Genomic DNA, 24,017 nt, shown 5'->3' on the forward strand with positions numbered 1-24,017 from the left:
TGGAGCATTTGTAAGCCTGAATGGCATTACTAGAAAATGATAAAGCCCTCGATCAATCCTAAAAGCAATCTTGATCTCATCACCCTCTCACGTGCAGATCTGATGATATCCTGACCTCAAATCAATCTTCATAAAGAATCTATCCCCCTTAAGCTCATCAAGAAAATCACCAATCATGGGTATTCTTCACTATGATCTTGTTAAGATCCATGTAGTCAATGCACATCCTGAAAGATCCATCTTTCTTTTTGACTAACAAGACTGGAGATGCATAGGGTGAAGAACTAGGTTCAATGAATCCCATCTCAAGAAGTTCCTTGATTTGCTTGGCTACTTCCTCTCTCTCACACTTGGACAATCTGTAGGGTGGCTTATTGATTGGGTTTGAGTTGGGCTCCAAATCAATATAGTGATCTATTGCTCTCTCAAGAGGCAATGAAGTAGGCACCTCAAATAAATTCCTATACTCCTCAAGAAGACCTTTCAAGGTTGGATGACTTGCTGAATTTATGGACTGATATTCAATCTCTTTATTCAAATGTAAAACAAATATCTGTGAACGCCTCTTATACTCCCTTTTGAGTTAGTGAATGGTGATAAGCTTAATATCTTATCTACTAGGGATTCCCTGTAAATGGATGAGCTGTCCTTTAAAGATAAACTTCGTATACAACTATGAGAAATCCATAGTGATTTTGCCTAATGTCATCAACCAATCACAACTGAGTACAATATCTATAGGCCCCATTTCCAAGGTAATCAAGTTTACTTTTGCTTCAAAATTTTCAGCCAGCTATAAAGAAACTTGTGGGCAAATTTGTGTGCTGATTTCTTCTTCACCATTGGCCACTTGAACTCTTATGGGCTACTGTAAGTCAGTGGGAAGACAATTCAACTTGTTCTTCATAATGGACGTATTCACAAAATTGTGTATTGCCACTATTTATCAGAATGAATACAGCCTTTCCATGAATGTTACCCTTCATACGGAGTGTATTAGGGCTCTTAGAACCTGTCCAAGCATCCATAGAAATGGAACAACTAGTGGCACCAAGTGGCTCATCATAAGTCCCACCTAGATCAAAAGGAAAAGAGTAGACCAAATCATGAAAGTACTCTTGCCCAACTTCTTCCTCAAAATCATCATTTTCAACATTAGGTGCAATTACATTAGCTTCATCAATATCATCTTCAGAATCCTCAAAGACTAACATACTATGAATCTTGAATTTTTTATTTTTGTATGCACACTTTGTGGCATGATCATGTGTATACTTTTTCCCCATACTTCAAGCATAAGCCTTTTTCCTTTCTTTCTTTGAAGAGGTCCATAGAAATAAACTTGGGATTCATATTGGTTGAAATAGATTTAGGCTTGCTGTCCCCTTGTTTGAAGTCAAGTCTAGGACTGTTTGTTGTCTTGAAATTACTTTGATGTCTTGAAGCATTGAATAGTAGATAAGTTGGCACTCTTAAGCCTCCACTTGGCGCATGATTGCTACCATAAGCATTGCCAACTTGTCCCTGTTTGAAAACAATCCTTGGTTGTCCATAACCAGTCTAAAATGGAGACTCCTTTCTATATTTTCTTCCATAGCGCTCTGCAAGCTTAATAGCTTTGAAAACAATGGTACCATACATGTACTTGTGAAGTTTAGCTTCATCGCTAATGCTCTCTACATACATGGTAAGATTAAGGAATTGGTTGGTATACTCTCTTACACTTAGGCCTCTTTACTCTAAACCATACCATCTCTGTGCTAATTTCTCTTTTTCAAGAGGGGAGATAAAGACTTCAACCATAAGTAACTTGAAAGCTTCCCAATTCTCTACAAATATGTTTTCCTTTTTAATATACCTCCACCAAGTATGTGCAACTCCCTCCAAAGGCAAGGAAGCAAAGTGAATCTTCATATCATCACTTCTAGGAAATATGTCTAACTAAGATTCCGATTCGAAGATTCATTCCTCTAGATCATATGGTGAAGATGATTGACCGTTGAACTTGGCCAAGATGATCTTATCTTTTAGCTCTCTTTCATGGAAGGGTTGTTGTCCCAAAATAGACTAGTCATGAGTATTAGGCATTGAGCCCCCAAAATGAGATGGAACTCCCCCAATAGGTGGCTGAGAACTAGTATGAAACCTTCTCGTTGGTAGAGGACCCTAGGAAGTTGGGTATTCAACCCAAAATCTTGGGAGTTGGCACCATTCAAACTTCCCAAACAGTCATCATGTCTTTGTGAAGTCTCACCTACTTCATATTGGCTATTTGGGATACCCCTTCATCCAATGATTCCATGACCTTGACCATTTTGGTTAGCTGGCTGAAGTGGGACTAAAGACTCACTGTTTGAATAAGCTTTCTCCTTTGCTTCTTTAGATCCCATTTACATTTACATCCATTGGGAGAATTGAGCCATTATTTGAGTGTTAGATTCTACTAACTTGTGAATAGAAGCCTTTGTTTAAGTAGTTGAATTCACTAACTTCTCAATAGAAGACTTTGTTCGACTAGTAGACAAGACCATCTGCTCCACTCTCGATAATAGCTCCATATGACATTGGGCATTCCTATTTTCATATTCACACATGGTATTATTAAGTGTACTAATTTCTCCATGCACTTGGGGCTCTTCAGAGCTCTCTTGGGGTATATTCTCAAGCATATAATCCCTTATTTTTTGTGCATAATCATCTCGTGTCTTATTTTTGCCTTTATGCCCTGTCATAATAGTGCAGTCCTGCAATATCCCTTGTTAGAAAAATGGCTATAACTTGAGCTAGGAAGCTCCGATTCCAAAACTTTTTGATTTAAATCAAAGCCAATGATGCCCTCTTTAAGATGAGCTATAGCATGCTATAATAGGTTTAGGATAGAAAATTTTTCAATTCAATCTTTGAGTTTGAACTGTCCAAGCCTGCACCATGTTTCAAGTAAATGCCATGTTTCCACCTGTAAGGTAAAATAGTAGTTCCAAACAGCTACCAAACCCCATAGGAGGCTGGGTAGGACCTTTGGGAACCCTGTAGTACTTGCACCTATACTTCAATAATGAAGTTGGTACCTATAAGGACTTATAAGTACCCTGCAATGTCCTATAAAGTTCATGTTTTACTCCTGAAGGTACTTCATTCTTTAAGAACACTTCAATCTTCAATTCTCCACTCGTTGTACTTGTGTGAGGGATAAAACGGCAGGACATGCTCCCTACACGGGCTCCAAATCACTGCAAGAGGTGGGCTTGCACCCCTTTGAGATCTTCGATAGTGAGGGAGGGTCACCTCTCTTTTGTCCCACTCTCCCCCCTAGCATCCACCTTTTTCCTCAGTGGATATATCAACATGGTAGTAGCATGCTATTCTAATCAATCAACATGAAATGCATTTCTAAAAAATTCATTCAACCCCTTTCATGAAATACAATAGGATGAAATTTTTGAAAGATTGGATAGGAAGAGGGTCTTACCAATGCAATTCAGTGACTCATTGATTGCAAGTACTTACCCTTTACAATATTTCAAGCTTGGATAATAGAAATCAAACAATCAAATCAAGGTTATGTATCAAAACTTTGTAAACGATATCCATGATGGAGTAAGATTGAATCAATGCTAAAATTCAATGAAATAGACTATGATTAATAGAAATAGCATTAATCTCTGATCTATTGATCAATTCAGAGAATTAATTGACCAATAATCTCTCATCAACAAGTGGATTATTGAGAGATTTTAGAGATTAAGCAAGAAAAATACATTGTTTAAGCTTGAAGAAGATGGTTAATATCAGCTCCAATCCAAATAATGGAAGAATCCTTCATAATCCACCATGAATCTCTCATAAAGCTTGAAAGATCCATAAAATCGGTCCAGATAAGCTCCAATATGATTAAATCCGTGAAGAATCAATGCCCCAAGCTCGCTTGAACACTTGAATATAAAATATTCAAGCCTCTTGAAGAAAAGCCCCAAAATAAACCTTCAATATGAGCTCCTAGATCCTCAACAAGTTGAAATCCTTGCAATGTCTTCAATCTTGGAGTCCATTCAGCTTTAAAATGATGGTAGAGAAGCCTTGGAGGTCAGGAAGATTTAAAGATTGAAGAAATTTGAGCTTCCAGGTCTGTGGCTATGGTTGTCTTGCTGTGTTTTAGGGTTTTCAGCAAAGAGGATGAAGATTAGAGCTCCAATCTTGTTGAAATTTGCTGAAGGAACTTGTTCAAAGTATACCAATGATAAGCAACCAATTCTGGAAGAGATGAGCTGGAAAAGGAGGATGAATTCAGACCAGGGAAATCAATACAATTTGCGGTGCAAATTTTGGGCAATTTGCTACTCCCTTCACTGCATAAGTTGCCTGACTATGGTACTCAATCTATGGTAGAAGACATGAAGAATCCTTGCCGCATGGTTTGATTGAGAGAAATGGTCAGTAGACAAAGAGCTTGAAAGATTTCTTGGTAGTCGCCATTGAAGCTTCAGCCAAAAGCTTGGAAGAGAGAGAAATAGAAGCTCCACTTGAAAAGTAACCACAGTTTGTGTTATAAGATTCGAGATACACTCTCGACTTTCTTATATACTTAAAAGATATATGGTAAATATTATGCTGGCACAGAGAGAGAACATATGAGAGAAAAGAAAGATGTAGAGAGAGAGAGAGAGAGAGAGAGAGAAAGAGAGAGAGAGAGAGAGAGAGAGATTGACGACACACTAGGGATTGGAAAATGGGCCAGTCCCCCCTTATGGAGTTATATTATTGACAAGGAGCAAGGTCCTCCGTTACACATAAACCAATTCTTAACTTGTAAATCTTGGCAACAAGATCACGGTTCCTTGCACAGTATACAATTGGCTAACACTTGCACAACTTGGAAGTTGGCACCTTTTCATCCTTCTTGAGTCTCTCCTTCTCTCCTACACAATGTGTAGGGCTTTCCTCTTGGAGCTTGATTTCAACAGAGCTTCCACAACACTTGTACCTTCTCTTATTCTCTTGGAACTTGATTTCAACAAAGCTTCTATAGCACTTGCACCTTCTCTTCTCCTCTTAGAACTTTGATTTCAGCAGGGCTTCCGCAACACTTGCACCTTCTCTCCTCCTCTTGGATGCATGCAAAGTGATGCTTCCTTCACCTCCCCCACAACCAAGGAGAGCCTCCTCTTTTATAGGCTTTCAAGAGCTTCTCTTCTTGGAGAGAGACTTGAGTGCCAAGATTGGAAAGGTTGATCTTCATGCAAGATGTGGTTGTTCTAGGACCTACTCTACAACACCAATTTCATGATATCTCTCAATGCGTTGTTCGGATGGAAAAACGTCCAACATGAAAGTTGTAGATCTCGCTGTTTTCAATAATCTACCAGGGCCGTTTTTAAAGATCTGCTTTGTATCGTGAGATATTTTAAAAATGGATTCACCATGTCTATTTTTTTTTTAAAATAGCTTTTTAAACTATACTCTTAACTTGTGGTCCATGCAACTGCCTTGAGCCATAGATAATGAGAATTCATTAGATTGCCTTGGGTCTCAACCTTAAGATTGACTTCCCATAAAAGCTTGTGTCATCTTAGACCTTAGAAAGAGAAAATCACTTCTCTCCTCACTTCCAGAGGATCACGTCTCTTGTCTTTCTTAGTGAGAGAATTACCTCTCTCGTCTTTCTTAATGAAAGAAAAGACCTTAAACCTTGACTTGTAAGGGAGAGGATGACCCCAAATGAATGCAACGCTCACTACACACAAGTAAATGTTCCGAGGCATCCCCGAATGCACACATAGATACATATACACTATGCTAATGCACTTCCTCTTCTTAGTACTCAATCCATCTTCATTTATGTGTAACTTCTTGGTTCTTGTGTACACTCTTACAATTGGCAAACACTTTCTTTCCCCTTCATAACTTGTATTGCATGTACCTGATATCCCCATCATAGTGCTCTAATCGCCCCATTAAGTGATGCACTAGGAAATTTGGTCTCTAAATGGTCTCATGGCCATGCTAGATCATCATCAACACTTAAAGAAAAGTGAGTCATTAATTTATTGACATAAATTTATTAAATAGAGAATGCATAATAAGCAATCAATTTAGTGACAATTTAACTCCCAACTAAGCCCGGTTAACTCCCATTTGACCTAGTTACCTCCAAATTGCATGAAAATTTGATGACGACTTGCTATTTCAGCCTTCCACTGCCATATCTCCCTTGAAGATCTTAAGATATAGTCTCCTACTAAGTGTAGATGATTTGCAAACCTCTACTAGTCATTGTCTTTGTCAAGTACTTGTAGTACTTGTTTGAAATTGATTTTTATAGAGAAAAATTTGGACTGAAATAGAAGGAAAAATGGATCAAAGACCAATGCTCTGATACCACTTGTCAAGAAGTGAACTGGAGAGAGAGAAAGAGGAGAGAGAAGACTGTAGAAGAGAGAGAAAGAGAGTGAAGAGGAGAGAGAAATACTAGAATAGGTGAGAGAAAGACAGGAAAGAGAAGGAAGTCGTTGAAGCTAAGAGTAAGGTGACGAGGATAAGAATTGTAATGCATTAATGTGTCAAAAAAGATGAGAAAATTTACATGTCCTCTCCTTTTATACCAATGTCAGTGCGACATGGCATCAATATTATTTACACACTAAATCCTTATTCTTCCCAGCTTCTTACAAAGATTTGATGTAGGGACGCTAGGTGGGCAAAATCTTTGGTGAGGTGGCCCTACGCACCCTATTGGATGTGGTAGATTAACCATTCAAGCTATGGCTAAAGTACAAACTCTAATATGAAGGACACAATAATATTGGTATTCAAAGGAGAGCTCGATGGATCACTAGGAACAACTATGACAAGGTATAGGCCAAGGTGATGAATGTGTTCATCATGTGGGAAGGTTGCAACTACTACTAGGTTGCAAGAGGATGAAGGAAAAACCTACCACTTCAACAAGCATGGGCATATTATTGTAATAGCATTGTCTTGATACGTACATGTTGGAGGCTATCATGGCCATCTAGCATCCTTCATGCATTGCATGAGAAATTGATTGTTGATACCAAGGTCCATGTTGGCATGGTTGGGCGCAACATTATAACTATGTGTTGTTCACTAAACCATGGTTTTGGATGTTATGATTTATTATTTTGAATTGTATTCAAGATTAGGAAGACTTTGTTGGAAATTATACTTTGTTAGCTCATTGTGTGTTTAGATATAACTTTATGCATTCTATTTCTTAGTACATGAAAGCCAAAATTTTGGTATATTATTACCATTACTTTTGTGGATCAAGATTTGGCATCAACGATTAGATGGCTAGTCATTCAAGTTTGCATATTTCCATGCACTTCATGTGTTCTCTCCCTTTCAAGTTGAAGGTTTTTGGTCTATGCATATGTAGGACTGTGTTTGAATGGGTGTGACCACATCTATGTGGAACACACACACACATGCGCACACATGCATGTATGTGCACGTGCGCGCACACGTATACGCATAGAGAGAGAGAAAGAAAGAATTGAGACTAAAATATGCTACAAGGACTAATTAAGCAAGTTACAATACAAGGTTGTTGAAGACTTGCTATTTACATTTATGCTTTAAATCAGCACATGCTTACTCAACCACACACCAACATCCAAGGCCACCCACACCAATCCCATATATGAATAGCATGTGCACATATGATCATCTTAATGCCACACGTAAAGAGAGAGTTTTAGAACCATGCCCTTGAACATAAACTTCTAAACAAGCTCAAGAACTTGCAATCTATAACCACCATAAATGCATGCTCACAAACACACATTGAAAAAGGTCGTGTGTAAAGTTTAAGCTTTATTGTACGCTTATTTTGTTGGTTCAAAATGGCAAAGTTCATTATTTGCTAAGCTATTGGTCAAACTATTGATAACTTTGGGAACTTCTCATTGCACTTTTTGAGGTCATGCCTTTTGTAATGAAAGTTTAACTTACATTTGTTTCCATGCTTAGTGAGAACACTATTTCAAGTTTTCCATATAATGGCTTAGATCTTAGACTCCATCTTAAGTTTTTGGATCACATGAGAAATTTTATAAATGAAACATATGTAACTTGGAAATCTATATTTGAATAATGTGTTTTAGAATGCTTCATTCGTTTAACTTTGACGGGAGTTCATTTTATATTCAAGGAACACATAAAATATTTTAGCATTCTTGCAAATAAGCTTATATGAATGGATCCATTTTAGGATAATTTATTGTTTTTAGTAGCCTTTCTATGCGGCATCCTCTATTCTATGGTAAAGTTACACTAGAGAAATAATGGATCCATTTTAGGAGAAATATTTATTTTTAGAAGCCTTTCTATGTGGCATTTGCTAATCTATAACAACGTTGCACTAGATATGTTTGTTAATCAATGGATCTCATGTTACTAATATCCTCCACTTTGTTACACCTACTTCCATCAAGCACAAACATGTGTGGTGAGAAGCAAAAAAGGTTCGATAAGAAGGAGAGACAATTGAAGTAGCTTGGAATTTTGATAATTTTGAGTTCCCTAGTGACAACTTGATGATTTGGAAATAAAAGAGTGGTTGTAATGTAGAGATCCCATATAGAGAAATTTCACAAAGCAAAAAAGAAAAACCATCAAGCTAATGTTGATTTAGATTTTAGTTTTTAGTTAAGGTAGAGAAAGAAAGAAATGAAGCTCTATCAACATCCTTTAAGTTGCCTCAAAGGCAATAAGAGAATGTTGAAATTTGTATTTGAAAAGATGGCTTATAGTTGATGGAATGAAGGCAATAGTCCAACATCCCCATGACTTTGTGGAAGATAAAGGCTACTTTGAGAGAGAGAGAGAGAGAGAGAGAGAGAGAGAGAGAGAGAGAGAGAGCTCAAACTTTCTTCAAGCTTTATAAAACTTTAATTTATCAACTTATATATCTTGTGATAAATTTGAAATGTTGTGATAATGTCATGTAGGCTCATATCAATTTCTAGGGCTTCCATTATAGCTTCGGTTTATATTGATAAATAAGAGTGACATATTTAGAAGAAAAAGCATGCATAACAAATTGATTTGCATTATCCAAGGGTGATTATTTGTTGGGATGAGGTATCTCTCTCTTTGAGCTCTCTTTACATGTGAAGAACATGCTCTGATTTTGTATGAGCAGAGAGAAGAAACTTCAAGATAGCATGATTTCTTCCCTTTATTCCCAAAATCTAGACACAAGCAGGGTGAAGCCTTGCAATGATGCCGATCATGTGAAGACATTTAGCAGGTGTGGTTGGCAATTGGCTTGACATTGTTACTTGCATTGGACAATAAAGAGATGCAAAGCATGAATGACAAAACTCGACATCCTAGACCCTAGATGTGTCGCACTATTGCTACTATGACAATGAGCTCCTATCTCGATTTCCCATTGTCCCATGAGCTCTAGAGAAAACTCATATGCATAGTTAGTGGGCTTGGTTGGCAACCAACTAGTTGTTTGAGAATTGGATAATACAGAGATGCAAAGCACCAATAGATAAGACTTGAAACAATAGTTGGATATGTTGCATTGTTGCTACTAACTGTGGTAGCATTTTTTGTCGATCATGCTTGTTTGGATGATAGTAGTTAGAAGTTTGTCATTCTCATGTCAACAAAGTGACCATTAGGTTCATTTGGAATATGAGAAATAGATTCATATTTGGTACTAATGTTAATGCCAAACCTGATGCCTTGTTTGGGTAGTTAAGGTTAGAATGCTTAGGGCACTAAGATGCAGCACAGGATCTTTAAGTTGTTTCATAGGAAATTGAGCAATATGGCCTAGGTGTCTCATGACATGAGTTTGATGTTGTATGTAAGTATATCTTTTTGTTAATATAATGCACATTGCTTTTAAAAAAGCCTAATGGAAATGCCAAGGTTTATTTTGAAATCTTTATTTGTTTTTAAAGTCATCCTTAGAGAAGGGACATGCATAAGCAAATTTTACCTATGCATGTCACTCAAGTAGGTTTTTTACATGTGGGTATACCTCCTTTGCTTGAAAACATTATACACATGACTTGTATTGTTGATAGAGTAAGGACAAAACTTTAAAACTCGCATAAGGCACTCTCATATTTTATGACTCTTGCATGATGGTGCATCTCAAGACTTCTCTCCCCTTATCTCTTTCCCAATGTTCTCAAGTTTTGATATGGGATCGCCTTTGCTTTGACTTGTCCAAGATGTGACATTATAAGTTCATAACCCAACATGTTGCAAGTAGATTTAGTATGTGTGGACCCTTATGAAGCTTAGCTTAAAATTTAAGCATCACCTTCAACACCCAAACTTGCAAGGACACCCAAATGTGGTTAATGCACAAAGTAAATAGACAAAATTGTAATGGGATGGGGTCAAGAAAGGTTCAAGGTGAAAGTTGGGAAGCGGAAATAGTTTAGAAATTTTGTTAGTTTTGAGGTCCCAATTGACAATTTGATGATTTGAAAATGAAAAGGGTATTACTTTGATGGTAGTACAAATCTTGTAGAATTCTCTCATGAGCACTTTATTAATATCTAAACTTTAATCATTCACGATGTAGAGAAAGTTTGAGAAGTAAAAGTAATCCATCAAGTTAATGCTAAGGGAAATTTTAGTTTACTGTTGAGATTGCGAAAGAAAGGCATAAAGTTGTATTAGCATCCCTTATCATGCCCTAAACATGCATAGGTATAGAACCTAGAAGGAGAGATATAATAAAGAGAAATTAATTAACCTCGTGTGCATATATGATCATACTATCCCATGTAAATAGATACCTTTTTAAAAACATGCCCTTAATCACAAACTTCTAAACAAACTCCTACAACTAGAGTCCATAACCCACCATGAATACGTGCTTTCTAATGGTTTCATATTTGTTCTAGGCTTATTCTTGTTGGCTTACTAGAACGATTGGGCAAACTTCATAACTCACCAAGGTAGTGAAAAAGTGAGATGATGTTGGTGAACCCAGAAACAGGGGTAGTGAAAAGGTCACCCAAACTAATAATATATCTAGGAGCTTCTCATTGTAGTTTTTGAGGTTGCACCTTTCACAAGAAAATATTATGTCATTCTTATTCCTATGCTTGGTAAGGGCAATACTTGAGTCACCCATGCAATGGCTTAGATCTTAGCCTCCACCTAAAGTGCTAGGATCCTATGTGCACTTTTGTGAAGTAAGAGTATTTTGGGGCAACTTGAAAATCTATATTTTAAATCATATGCTATAATATGTTTCATTCCTTTAATGTCGATGAAAGTTTATTGTTATATGTAAGGAATGGAATATTTTAGCATTGTTGCAAGATACAACTTTGCTTAAATAATTTGGTAAAGAAACATGATCCATAATGGATCGATCACATAAGAATTGCTATCCTCTCTTTACAATAAATTAGACACTAAAATTTGTACACTAGATACACCTTAATTAAATTGATGGACCTTGTGTCACTAATTTCCTCCACTCAATTACACATACTCCCATCAAACATGGACATGTAGAAGGGTGCAAAGAAGGTTCCACGAGAAGGAGGGACAATGGGCATTATTTTGAAATTTTGATTGTAGTACAGAGAAAAGTTAAGAAGCCGAAAACAATCCACCAAGTTAATGTTGAGTGAGATTTTAATTCAGTGTTGAGGTAGATAGAGAGAGAGAGAGAGAGAGAGAGAGAGAGAGAGAGAGAGAGAGAGAGAGAGAGAGAGAGAGAGAGAGAACTTGCTTTTAGATAGATTTGGACCATATCCAAATGCCATGCAAGCCCAAATCAAATTCTAGAGCTTTGGTTCATAGAGATAAACGAGGGTGACATATTTAGAAGAAAAAGCATGCATAAGAGATTGTAGTATTCAATTGTGATTTGTTGTGTTAATGAAACTCTCACTCGCTCTAATGTGCAAAGTTCACCACTCTTGTTTTGTACAATCAAAGGTAAGCAACCATGGGATAAGTAGGATTGCTTTCCTTTGGAGGTAGAAAGGTGAAGCCTCACAAGGTTTACAATGATGCCAACTCTGTAAAGTGCAATTGGTGGGTTTGTTCGACAATGATGGTTAGGTTGTCTAGGTGTTACTATTTTTGAGCATTGGATAATGTAGAGATGCAAAGCACGATTGATAGGACTTGAGAGAGTAGACCTTGGATGTGTTGCATTATTGATACTATGATGATGAACTCTAGTCTGCGGTCTCTCATAGTCTCATAAATACAAAGAAAATTCATTACTCAACTGAGATTGAGCTTCAAAAATATGATAATGCATTGGAAACTCATACTCAGCTAAGATTGAGCTTCAAGTAAATGATAATGCATTGAAAACTAGCCCATTAGGGCCAGGGGTTACCTAATGCCACATCATTGAATACATATGTATTATACATTTATGTTATATTGTTATATATGTTGAATAATACTCATCTTCCCCTCATGAAAATCTATTGGAAATACCAAGGTTTGTTGTGAAACTTTTATTTATTTTCAAAAACATCCTTAAAGAGGGAATATGCATAGGTAAATTTTACTTGCATGAGTTGTTGAAGGTTGAGTTCTTTTGTGTGTACAAATGCCTCATTTACTCGAATACCATTATACACAAGACTTTTTGTAGTAAAAAGAGTAGCCTCCAAAATGGGTACTTGGCAAACTCACATAAGTAAAACCTACAAGTGGCGCTCTCATATTTGTTGACCTTTGCATGATGCTACCCCTCAGACCTCCCCTTTCCTCATCTCTTTCCTAATATTGTTGGGATTTGATGTACGATCAACATTTCTTGACTCACCTTAGGATGTAGTATTGTAAGTTCATAACCTAGCATGCCGCATGTGAATTTACATATGCATATGTGGTATTGTATGGAGCTTAGCTCGGATTCTAAGCATCACCAAACTTGCAAAGAGTGCCTAAAGTAGGCTTAAGTGTAAGGCATGGTGCAAATTGTAAGTGGTCTCCATCGCCTTTTTCTTTTATTGTCATGAATTTTCACACAATTAAAGGTATTATGCAATGTTCCACACTTGTAGGCCAGCCTTGTGAACTTACATATCCATATATGGGCTTGTGTGGAGCTTAGCTTGGATTTTAAACGTCACCAAACTTGCAAGAGTGCCCAACGCAAACTTAAGTGTAAGGCGTGGTGCCAATTGTAAGTAGTCTCCTTTGCCTTTTTTTTTTTGGGTCATGCATTTTCACATGATTAAAGGTACTATATAGGGTTCTGTATTGGTAGGCCAGCCTTGAGCTGCCCTCAGGGCTTGAACCCGAGACCTCATCAAACTCGCACACCCATTTTACCAATAGGCTTAAACTCGCTCCCCGGTGGCTAGAGTCCAAAAGTAAGGAGACTCTAATATTAATACTAGGCGCTCCGCGCCTAGACGTCGGGGAGGGCACAATTTTCACGGTGAGGGCGGGTGCTGGACGCGTGGCACCCGCCCCCGCGTTTCTTTGTGGGGAGGTTGGGGGCTGCCACGTGGCACCCGCCCTCAACCTCCCCTTAACTAATAATAAAGATTAATATAAAATTATATAGATCTATTTGTTTGGTTCAATCAAATGTATAAAATGATATAAATATATTTGTTTGGTTGAACGTCAAAGGGTATTTGACCGATGTTGCACACGTGTCAAAAAGCTAACTGGCTGTGGGGCTGTAGGCAACGTGGAGTATGACGTGGCTCCATGTTAATCATATTTATAATATAATATAATATAATTATAATTATAATATAATATTATATCATATAAAGTATCAAGGCCACATACAGTGCCTTTGTCTATTTCAAGGCCTTCTCCCAGAAAAAACTGGGCTATGGCGGCAAGAGTTTCTAGTGCCGCTTCTCATCGTCTCCATCGTCTTTGTTGTCTTCTTTTTCTTCGGCTGTGACTTCCCGGAACGTTCACCTTGGCCTTTTCTCTTGGGAGTCGCCCGGTCAGCACATCTGATGAGAGGCTTTTCCTTGCATCGTTCCATCTCTCTCTCTCTCTCTCGCTCGCTCACTCGCTGTGCACCTACCGGCAGTTGAGCTAGCCTTTTCGCCATTTCCGTCTTTCGCAGTCCTTATCTTCGACCATCTCTTCTCGATCTGCGAGCTACCTTGTACGCGCTGCGGGACGTGAGATTGAAGCTCACTGCAAGCTGTTGGAAAAAACACTATAGGACGGCGAAGCAGTGGGCGCTCTATTGGCTGTTTCTCCACACAAAAGCCATAGATTTAGAAGCTTGTTTTACATACCAGCTTGTTATTGAGATTTTTGCCCGGGCTGAAGAGGCAGGAGGAAGTTTGATTTCAACAGCTTCTGGAAGAGAAAGCACACCTTTTACTGGAGCGGCACGGACATTTTCGGAGAGAATCGTGCTTCGTTTTCTTACTTCTTGAAAATGCTTTCTGCATGTAAGCGGAGCAGGAAAACAGACGATCTATTGCCTCTGCATTTGCCGTTAGTTTAGCCTGCATGATATGAGTGATCCCGTAATTTGTATGAAATCGGATGTTCTACTTCATTAGTCATTGTTCTGCTGCCTGTGGATTGGCTTTATCTGGATTAACAATTGAACAGAGAACCGACGGATGACATTACAAAGTGGAGAACCGCCAGGTTTTCGATGCCAAGGCGTGCAGCAGATATCGTTGGTATGAACAGCTGATTGCCTTGTTATTTTCAAGCTGGGGCGCCTCGCCAGGCCTACATTTCCTGCATTCGGTCCAGCTTAGCTCTTTCGAAAAATTGACTATTGATGCCTGGTAAAACTGATGGTTGGAGAAAGTAAAAAATATAAGTTCCATTTACAAAGGACAACGTTAGGCACCAAGGGATTTCAGGGCGTGTAAGAAAAAGACCCATCATGTTGTGCCCGTTAGGATAGTTCACTGGATCTCATGCTTGGAAACAGGTAGTCTATGATGGTTTCAGGCATCATGAAGACAAACGGATTGTTGGAACAAGAGAGCTGCGAGCACAAGAAACAAACAAGGCGATGCACGCTATTCAGTTTGGCAGAGATGCGCTTGTGGCTAGGAGGGTTTGTAATTTTGTTTGTTTTCATGATGTTACTGCTAAGGTTTGAGCTTTTAGAAGGACCTTTGGTGAAGTCGTACCTGGGGATGCTAGACAATCATTCTTCTTTGAGCATCGTCTCAAATCGATCACAAGGTGCTCTTCATGTTGATGCTATGGAGGCTAGCGTCACAAGTGAGCCTCAAAAGCAGATAGAGAAGGTCAAAGATCCACCATTCATAAACGAGGCTCTTTCACAAGTTAATTCATCTGCAGCACAATCTACAATTTTGTCTGTCTGGAAGCATCTGATGCCAGTATTCACTCGATCTGATTGCTTCCCAGAAGCCAAGCAAGGACTAGAAGAGGCTGAAAGATCCTGGGCAGACCTAATGGATGATCTCAAGTTGGAAGCTTTACATGAGGGGAATCTGTCTGCCAATGGCACAACAGAAAAGCATTGCCCTTATTCGGTCAGTGTTTCAGAAGGCAAAGATGAAGAGGCTGTAATAGAGATTCCATGTGGGTTAATAGTTGACTCTTCAGTAACAATAGTTGGAATGCCTTGGGGTGCAGAGGGGGATTTTGCAATTGAGCTGCTTGGGCCTAAATTGCCTGGAGAATTGGAATATCCTATCATCTTGCATTTCAATGTTAGGCTTCAAGGTGACAAGATTTCAGATAATGCTGTTATCGTCCAGAATACATGGACTAAGGTTCATGATTGGGGAGAGGAAGAGCGATGTCCATCAGCTCTAGGGGAGGTCAAAAAAGGTGCTTCTTTTCACAGTAATATATATTTTGTTAGCATGAGGTGATGCTCCTGGTGTTGTTTTCCTTATGGATTTAAAGACAACAGAGCTCACATGCTGGTTCTTTTGTGACCTGCTCTCTTTGTACTTTTGCAGTGGATGGGTTGGATATATGCAGTGAGCAGGTTGGAAAAGCTGCTGTTCAGAAGGTCATTGAGCTGGAGGAGACAAAGCTTGGAAAGCTACCACGTACACAAAAGGGAGGTGACAGAAAACCATGGTTTCCTTTTATAAATGGTTTACCTTTTGCAGCTACACTGTGGGTGGGTTGGGAAGGCTTTCACATGACCGTGAATGGAAAGCACATTACTTCCTTCGAGTATCGACAGGTGATTCTTTTTCAAAGACAAGGAATTGAATCATGAAGAATGCACTGGACTATCTCAATTCTCAAGGTGTTACCAGCAAACCTTTGTAACCTAATCTTTGGTCTGAACTTCTTTTCCAGAACTTGAAACCATCATTGGTTGTAGGTGTCAGGTTAAAAGGCAATGTCAAACCCATTTCAGTCATGGCCACTGGCCTGCCAACATCAGAGGATGTTAGACAAGTGGATTTAAAGTTTCTCAAAGCACCTCCTTTACCTTCCAAGAGGAGGAATGAACTCTTCATTGGTGTATTTTCTACTGGAAATAATTTTGATCGTCGCATGGCAGTTCGGCGATCATGGATGCAATATGAAGCCGTTCGCTCTGGTCGTGTCATTGTACGCTTCTTCGTTGGACAGGTAAGCGGGAAATCACTTTTTGTCATCTTTTTACTATCGTTTATGTATAATAGAAACTTGGTGTAGATAATGAAATATCAGGAGCTAGATAGTTAAGGTGTGCTTGAATGTTCTAGGGTTTAGTGAGGATGAGATGGATACATAGATGGGGTCATAGGTCATGAAATTAGTTGTGGCTAACACCATGTAAAGGCTTTTTGTATGTGTGAAATCTTAGTAACTATAGCATGTGGGCCCATGGCAACATGGGCTAACATACCATACAGGCCAAGACCATGGAGTGCCAATGCACTTTCATGGCAAGGATGCAACATTTCCATTTTGTTTCATGCTTTGATTTTAATATGATCCCAAGGAGCACTTTTCCACGTTTTCCATGGGAATATATAGTGTCCAAATCTTAATGCTGCCAGCTTCATGGCTTTCATTATTGTTGGCTAACTTCAAATGTAGAATATACATCGTTGTCACAAGATGGTAATGTGAACAACATGTACACCAAGTTGCTGAAACTATATTTAGGAAGAAATGAGGAGAAAAGAGCATTGAGAACCATTGACCTTATTTTGCTAGAGTTTGCCATGCAAATTCTTCTTAACATTGGGACGAGCTAGGAACTTGGATTTTTGGCAAGTGCATAATAATCAAATTGAGGTTAATGCTTACATTATCAAGTGGAATAAATTCTAATTCTGATTGTAACTGGAGGCCACATTTGTGTCAGAAGTGGTGCAGCAATGGAAGCGTAAAGAATATGCTGAAATAAATGCTGAAACACAAGACAGAAGAAAGAATGAACACAGTAGACAGATGAGAACTCAGATGTATGCTCGGGAAATGGAATCCATATCGAACACGAGACAACAGCATACAACGGTGAGTCACTGGCTGCGTGGGCTCCTCAGCACCGGCTCCTCTCTCCCAGAAGGATCTCCACTGATGGCTGAAGCACTGAAGACTGTGGAGGAGGAGCCCAATAAATAGCCACAAAAGTGGGGAGCATAAAATGCAGGTCGGCTAGCATTTAATGCTGGTCGGCCAGCAATAAATGCTACAAATACATCATAAATGGCCACAAAAATGTGCCATAAAATACTGCATAAAATGCTACATAAAATGCCCAGCCTCTGCACACAGACTCACACCATGAGCTGACTAATATCTGCTAACACCCTCTCTCAGATCATGTGTGATCTGATACAATAAAATAGTACAATGATGAAGAATCATAAACTACACAACAAAGAAACACCAGAAGGACCATGGATGTCCAAGCGGTGAGTGGCCAGCCCACCACCAAGAAGCCTCGGAGAGTATCTGATGTCGATGTCGATCGTACCAACAACACCTGAAAATAGAGAAGACTCATAGCAGCTCTCTGTGTAATGTCACCTATGTCACTCAGGACATACAAAGCCAATCTGCCAAACATGTCTCTGAACATGTGACCATGGAGTTCCCGCCTTTGGCCAAACCACCAAAGTATCCCCTCATGTGAGCTCCAGACGAAAGCCTCTCGCTCTCTGTCAAGAAGAAGAGCTCATCATGAACCCAGAAATCAACACTAGTCTCTAGGATTTCACTGCCAGATACCGTCGATACGTCAGGGACATCTCTCTCTGGATCCTGTGCACCTGTATCAAAATATAGATGAGGCACGGCAGCCCCACCAACACCCGCTCACACTCCCTCTCTGGCACCGAGGAGTCGTGAGGGATGACCGCATCACCACCACTAGAAAGCAGCCGAGGAAGGGGCCACCAAGCCCTTCCCGCGATCCGAAGAAGAGGATCCCTTCCGCGCCTTGGACTTCTCCTTGGTCGGAGGATCGGAGTCGGAGTCTGATGAAGGAGAGGACTCATCGGTAGAGTCACCATCCTGCTTCGTCTTCTGCTCCTTCCTGGAAGCCGCTAACTTCTTGCAGTCCTTCCGCAAATGTCCCTTCTTGCCACAGTGGTAACACTGGGCCTTTGACTTCTTCTTCCCGTCACCCCTCTCTGAAGCTACATAAGCCTCACCTCCATAATGTGCCGGAAGCCGCCCCTGTAATCTCAAGGATGCCTCATGCTCAAGAAGCATCGAGGTCATATGTGTAAAACTGACAGGAGTCGATGATGTCTGTGCCCGCAAAGCATTGGCCACTCCATCAAACTCCGGGGGGAGCTTGTAGAGGACCGTCCCAACAAGATGCACCTCGGGAAGAGCAGATTGCATGTGCCGAAGCTGGTCTTGTACCTGCGTAACACGAAGAAGAAAAGACTGAATAGTATCTTTCGGCTCAAACTTCATCTGCTGGAGCTGGCCATAAAGTGTGACGGCCCGCATGGTGGAAGGTGCCCCGTACATCTGCTGCAACTTCTGCCATACTTCAGGAGATGTCCTACAGGAGGTAACCGCCGGTAAGACCGCTTTAGAAATACACCGAAGCAAGGCCGAGTAAGCACGGGCATCGTCCGAGTCCCATGTGAGCACCGCTTCCTCATGGTTGTCCTCATCAAAGTCTTCAGGAAGAGGGAAAGGACGGAGAGGTCGAGCAAGAGCTCCACAGACGATGTACCATAGCCGCTTCTGCACAAACCAAGCTTTCATGACAGCACTCCACGCGAGATAATCAGGTCCATGTAACTTATCTTCACTTGAGGTGCACGGAGGGGCCATCTGGAGAGGATAAGAAGAGAAGTAGAAGAAAAGAGGGTTGTTGGGAGAGTGAGCACAGCCAAAACGCAACCAAAAACACCAAAAAAATAGTGAGTTCACATGCAATATAACCCAAAGGCTGACCAAAATAAGCCAAAAGCTGCTGCACAAAGTGAAAAAATCAGGTTAAAACTGTCAAAAACAGCAAAAACGGCCTGAATAATCAGAAAAACAGCCAAAAATAATGCTGTAAACAGCAAAACGCAGGCTGCAAACTGAAGAAACAGGGGCTAAAGACTGTTGCCAGCAGTTTGATGAAGGAAACACGGGCAGCAAAGAGTGGAACAGCAGTAAACGCAAATCTGTCCAGAAAAACGCAAAACGCAAATGCTGAAACACTGTTGCCAGCAGCAAATCAGCAGTCGCCAGCAGGAAGGACAGCCGCCTGATCAGCAAGAAGGGTGTAAATCCTGAAAACAGCAAGAAAACACGGCACAAATAGGTTGCAGCCTGAAATCTGATACCATGTCAGAAGTGGTGCAGCAATGGAAGCGTAAAGAATATGCTGAAATAAATGCTGAAACACAAGACAGAAGAAAGAATGAACACAGTAGACAGATGAGAACTCAGATGTATGCTCGGGAAATGGAATCCATATCGAACACGAGACAACAGCATACAACGGTGAGTCACTGGCTGCGTGGGCTCCTCAGCACTGGCTCCTCTCTCCCAGAAGGATCTCCACTGATGGCTGAAGCACTGAAGACTGTGGAGGAGGAGCCCAATAAATAGCCACAAAAGTGGGGAGCATAAAATGCAGGTCGGCCAGCATTTAATGCTGGTCGGCCAGCAATAAATGCTACAAATACATCATAAATGGCCACAAAAATGTGCCATAAAATACTGCATAAAATGCTACATAAAATGCCCAGCCTCTGCACACAGACTCACACCATGAGCTGACTAATATCTGCTAACAATTTGGTGTAAGCAATATTTGGGTGGTCCATTTTTTATGTTGTTATCAACCTACAAAAGATCCTCCAAGTGGATTGTAACTAGAGAACCTTGCACATATTTACTACTAGCAAGATATTATGTTAGACTTGTCACTTGGATATCAACACAAAGTTTGAGGATACAAGGGATAACATAGTGTATAAAGATGGACAAACAACATGAATAATTAATATATGCTCAAAGAAATGAGAGTAAAGGGATATTGAAACATATGAGCTAGAGAAATACAAAGATGGGATCGTCAAGATGTGTGGAGGGGCAAGTGCCATGTAGTGAGCTGAGGCAAAGGCTTGAAATGCAGAGGTAGGAGATTTTAGCGGTCATGGTGATCTCCTAGTTGTGAGCCCTACATCTAGGCATAGAGGGACATATTAGAAGCTTTGTTTGGGTCCAACAACCACTTTGGTTAACTTTTGGTTATTTTGTCCTTTGTCCCTATTTTTGGGCCCTATTGATGTTTTTGGCATGTGACGTTGTTCAAAGGATTTTAGGTCAATTTTGCCTATTTACAGGCCTCAACTTTCAATTGGTGTAATATTTATGCTGAAAATATTATGAGGCCGTGTGAAGTCTCGGGCAAATGTCAATGCTGGCATTGTGGTTACGGACGGTTTGGACATTAAATAGTACATTCTCCACCGGCCAATCGAGCCTAAGGACTAAGAATCCCGCATAGCTTCATAAGAACCTCCTCTTGGGAGGAGGTCAAGAGATAATGTTATATTTATGGCAAATTTTTTTTATTACCTTCTCCCAGTCGAAGCGTGGTAGAGGGAAGGTGATCGACTGTAATGGAACGAGGGAGGTGGAGGGGAGAGACTACATGCGGGCACCACGTGGGGGGAAGGGAGGCCTTACCCTCTTCCTATAAATACCCCCTCTAAGGGGTGAGAAGGGAAGAGTCCTGGAGAAGTAGAGAGTGTCGTGAGGCTGCCGTAGACCATCGTGGAGGGAGGAGGATCAACGCCGCCAGGCCTTGAGAGGGAGAGAGTTGAGCCATGTTGCTTTGTGCTGCGCCGTGAGGGAGGAGCGCCGCCGGAGTTCCGCCACGGCCATCATTTCGGCCCTGCCCGCCAGTAAGCCGCCATTGAAAATCATCTTCTCTTCCTCCACGTGGAGTAGTCGCGACTATAGAAGCTTTCCAGAAGCTTCTTGGGAAGCTTCTAAGGGGGGGCCTCCTTAAGGCCCTTTCCCTTGCGTTCTTACACAAGGGGATTTTTACCCCTTGAAATTAAGCTTTTCCCTTGCCTTTTCCCCTCGAGAATTTAGCCCTTTTCATTGAAATCCTTCCTACACAAGTCCATATTTTATCCCCTGGAATTTAAGCTCCCTTGCCCCCCAAAACCCACCTTAGGCCAGGTTTTAAAGACCCTTCCCGTGGGAAATCCCCACTCAAATTCATATACTTGCGGGCTCTTAAAAACCCTTTCTATTGCCCTTCTCAAGCGATCTCTTATACCCCTGGGAATTAGGCTTTTCTCCCCCTTGCATCCCCGAGAATTAAACCCTTTCGACCTTGGTTTTCCCAAAAGTCACCTAGCTTGGGTTTTTTAAAGCCCTTTTCATAGCATTTCCACAAGGATATTTAACCCCTGTATCCTTTTAAATCCTCCCCTTGCATTCCACAAAGCCATTTTTAACCCCTTCCGTGGATTTTTCCCCCACACAAGTTCTTTAAAGGCTCCTTTGACATTCCCACTCAAGCCGTATTAGCAAGTTTTAAACCCTCTTTTCATTGGTTCTCCTCAAGTTCACTCTAACCGCCGGATTCAAAAACTATCTTTCCTATTGCAACTCCCACAAGCCTATAAGTTCTTCTAAAGCCCAATTCCGAAAGACGGTGCAATCGGTCAAGGAAGCCGAATCTCAAAGAGAGTTTCGCGTGCGAGGGAGACGGGCCAAGATCATAAGTCCGCGGCCAAGGCAAGAAGGTTGAATATGCGATGGCTCCTAAAACAGCACAAGGCGCAAGCGCAGGAGGATCATCTCCTAGCATTCATGTGGACATTTCACCGAATCCACAAGTCCAGGTTTTCTTCCTATTTTTGATTTACGTTGGAATATCGTAATTATGTATGGTAATTTATGAAAGTAAGATGCACTTTTACGAATGAAAAACATTGGCTATCTTAGGGAAAATAACTCACAATCGAAGAATCGGTCATTTGTATTTTTCAAAGGAACGAATGAAAGAAGGATATAAGACATCTATGCATTCTTAGCAAATTGTTTATAGGCATTGCAAAGTAACGAAATTAGATTAACTAATGACCATCTTTACAAAGTCGAATTTATTGTTGTACACTTCGATTATGCATGGAAATGATTTTAGGGCTGCATGGTTCGTTTTAAACATAAAACCCTAAAGCTTAGTAGCGTGAATCTTAATTGCATGTTATAGAAGGATCATTAGGAATTATGCCATAACTTAACATACGCTTTGATCTTAACCAAAAAAGTTAGGGTTTGTAAATCTACTTATACGTAGGCAATGAATCATGTGATTACGAAAATGATATCGTAAATATCTTCAAGAATAGACAAGTAAATTGGTTTAACCTAAACACCTAGAACGCGAGGGACTCGCTTAGGAATGGTTAAATCAATACAACATATCCCAAAGTGCTAACTAGGGTTTAGCACGTTGAGGACGTGACCTAGTCGCACTTATTGCCAAGTTGAAACTCTCGTATCCCTAAAGACTTGCCCACGTTCACGGAATGTAGGGACAATAGGACATGCTTGCGAGAAACGATCTAGGGTTTCTACCCTAAGGATCGCTCGCTAAAAAGATGAAACTCGGTTTGAATTGGAACCCTAGGACCGACAATGTCAGCCTAGTGTAATTAGGAATGGATTGGTTATGAAGACACCCTAACCCTGTTTCCTATCTAATGATGATTTCGTGATTAGAAGACGCCATTCGATGGGTAAAGTAGTCCCATGGATTTTGATGCGACATTTGTGCAACAAGTTGCAGAGTCGCATGATCTTGTGATTTGATCACAAGGGAATGGCCAAATTCCTTGGAATGAGATTGGTAGATTTTTGCGTAAGTTTATCTTGCAAGAGGATGAGTAATCTTGACATAGCATCTTTCTTGGGAAAAGAACCAAGATAAGGGGATTAGAAGCAAAAGACCAATCAGTAAATTGGAATAACATATTTACTGCTAATAGAACTTAAGGTATTGGTTAAGTTGATTAGATAACTAAAACCACTTGAGGAAAGTGCGGTGGATGTGGCCATGGGTGCGTCCTACGGATAGGTGGTTCCGGTTGGCCGGGAACTTTTCTCAATCATGATGGACAACAAGAAGATCGTTTTCAAAGTAAATGAATAGCAAGGGCGTTGACCTAGAGTCTAAGTTATAATAATCCCGATTTACGCTGTTTTAGGGGAACGGAATGGGGCTATGCCTTATGGCAAAGAGGTCGAGCCTGGCATCCCTCTCGTTTCCCGTTCTCCTTGAACCAAGTGCAGCGTGAATCCGCTTCGGCCCTGGCATTTCTGCGTAAAGTAGTCGCTCGGGGTTGGACGCTAGCTGCCACTTAGGAAATGACCATTAGGGGAAACCCTAATTCAGGTCGGTCCTAAGTGGGAACGGCCAGAATACTTCCGCTATGTGGCAGACGCGGAAAGTCCTAAATCGCAAATCCCGTAACATTCCATGGGAGTGCCGGGTGAGCCTTTTAGATCTTCTTTCCGATGGACTGCTAAGACGTGTCCTGAAGGGAACAGGTGGACATGTTACAGTTGGTATTAGAGCCAACCAACGAAGGATTTGTTCTAAGAAATCTTGA

At 40.5% G+C, this 24,017-nt stretch overlaps 1 protein-coding gene across 1 annotated transcript in view; it reads left to right on the plus strand.

The window, feature by feature from the left end:
- Positions 1-13,806: 13,806 nt before the first annotated feature.
- LOC148015565 (beta-1,3-galactosyltransferase GALT1-like) overlaps positions 13,807-24,017 on the plus strand; it is a 36,178-nt gene continuing 25,967 nt past the window's right edge. The window contains exons 1-3 of the mRNA XM_087665126.1: positions 13,807-15,792; positions 15,927-16,159; positions 16,279-16,557. Of these exons, the coding sequence (XP_087521252.1) occupies positions 14,922-15,792; positions 15,927-16,159; positions 16,279-16,557 (1,383 nt within the window). The 5' untranslated portion in view covers positions 13,807-14,921. The remainder of the gene's footprint in view (positions 15,793-15,926; positions 16,160-16,278; positions 16,558-24,017) is intronic.

This window comes from Lygodium microphyllum, chromosome 24 (assembly GCF_053477565.2).
Source record: "Lygodium microphyllum isolate KBCC chromosome 24, Lygodium_microphyllum_v1.1.10, whole genome shotgun sequence".
Taxonomy (NCBI): Eukaryota; Viridiplantae; Streptophyta; class Polypodiopsida; order Schizaeales; family Lygodiaceae; genus Lygodium; species Lygodium microphyllum.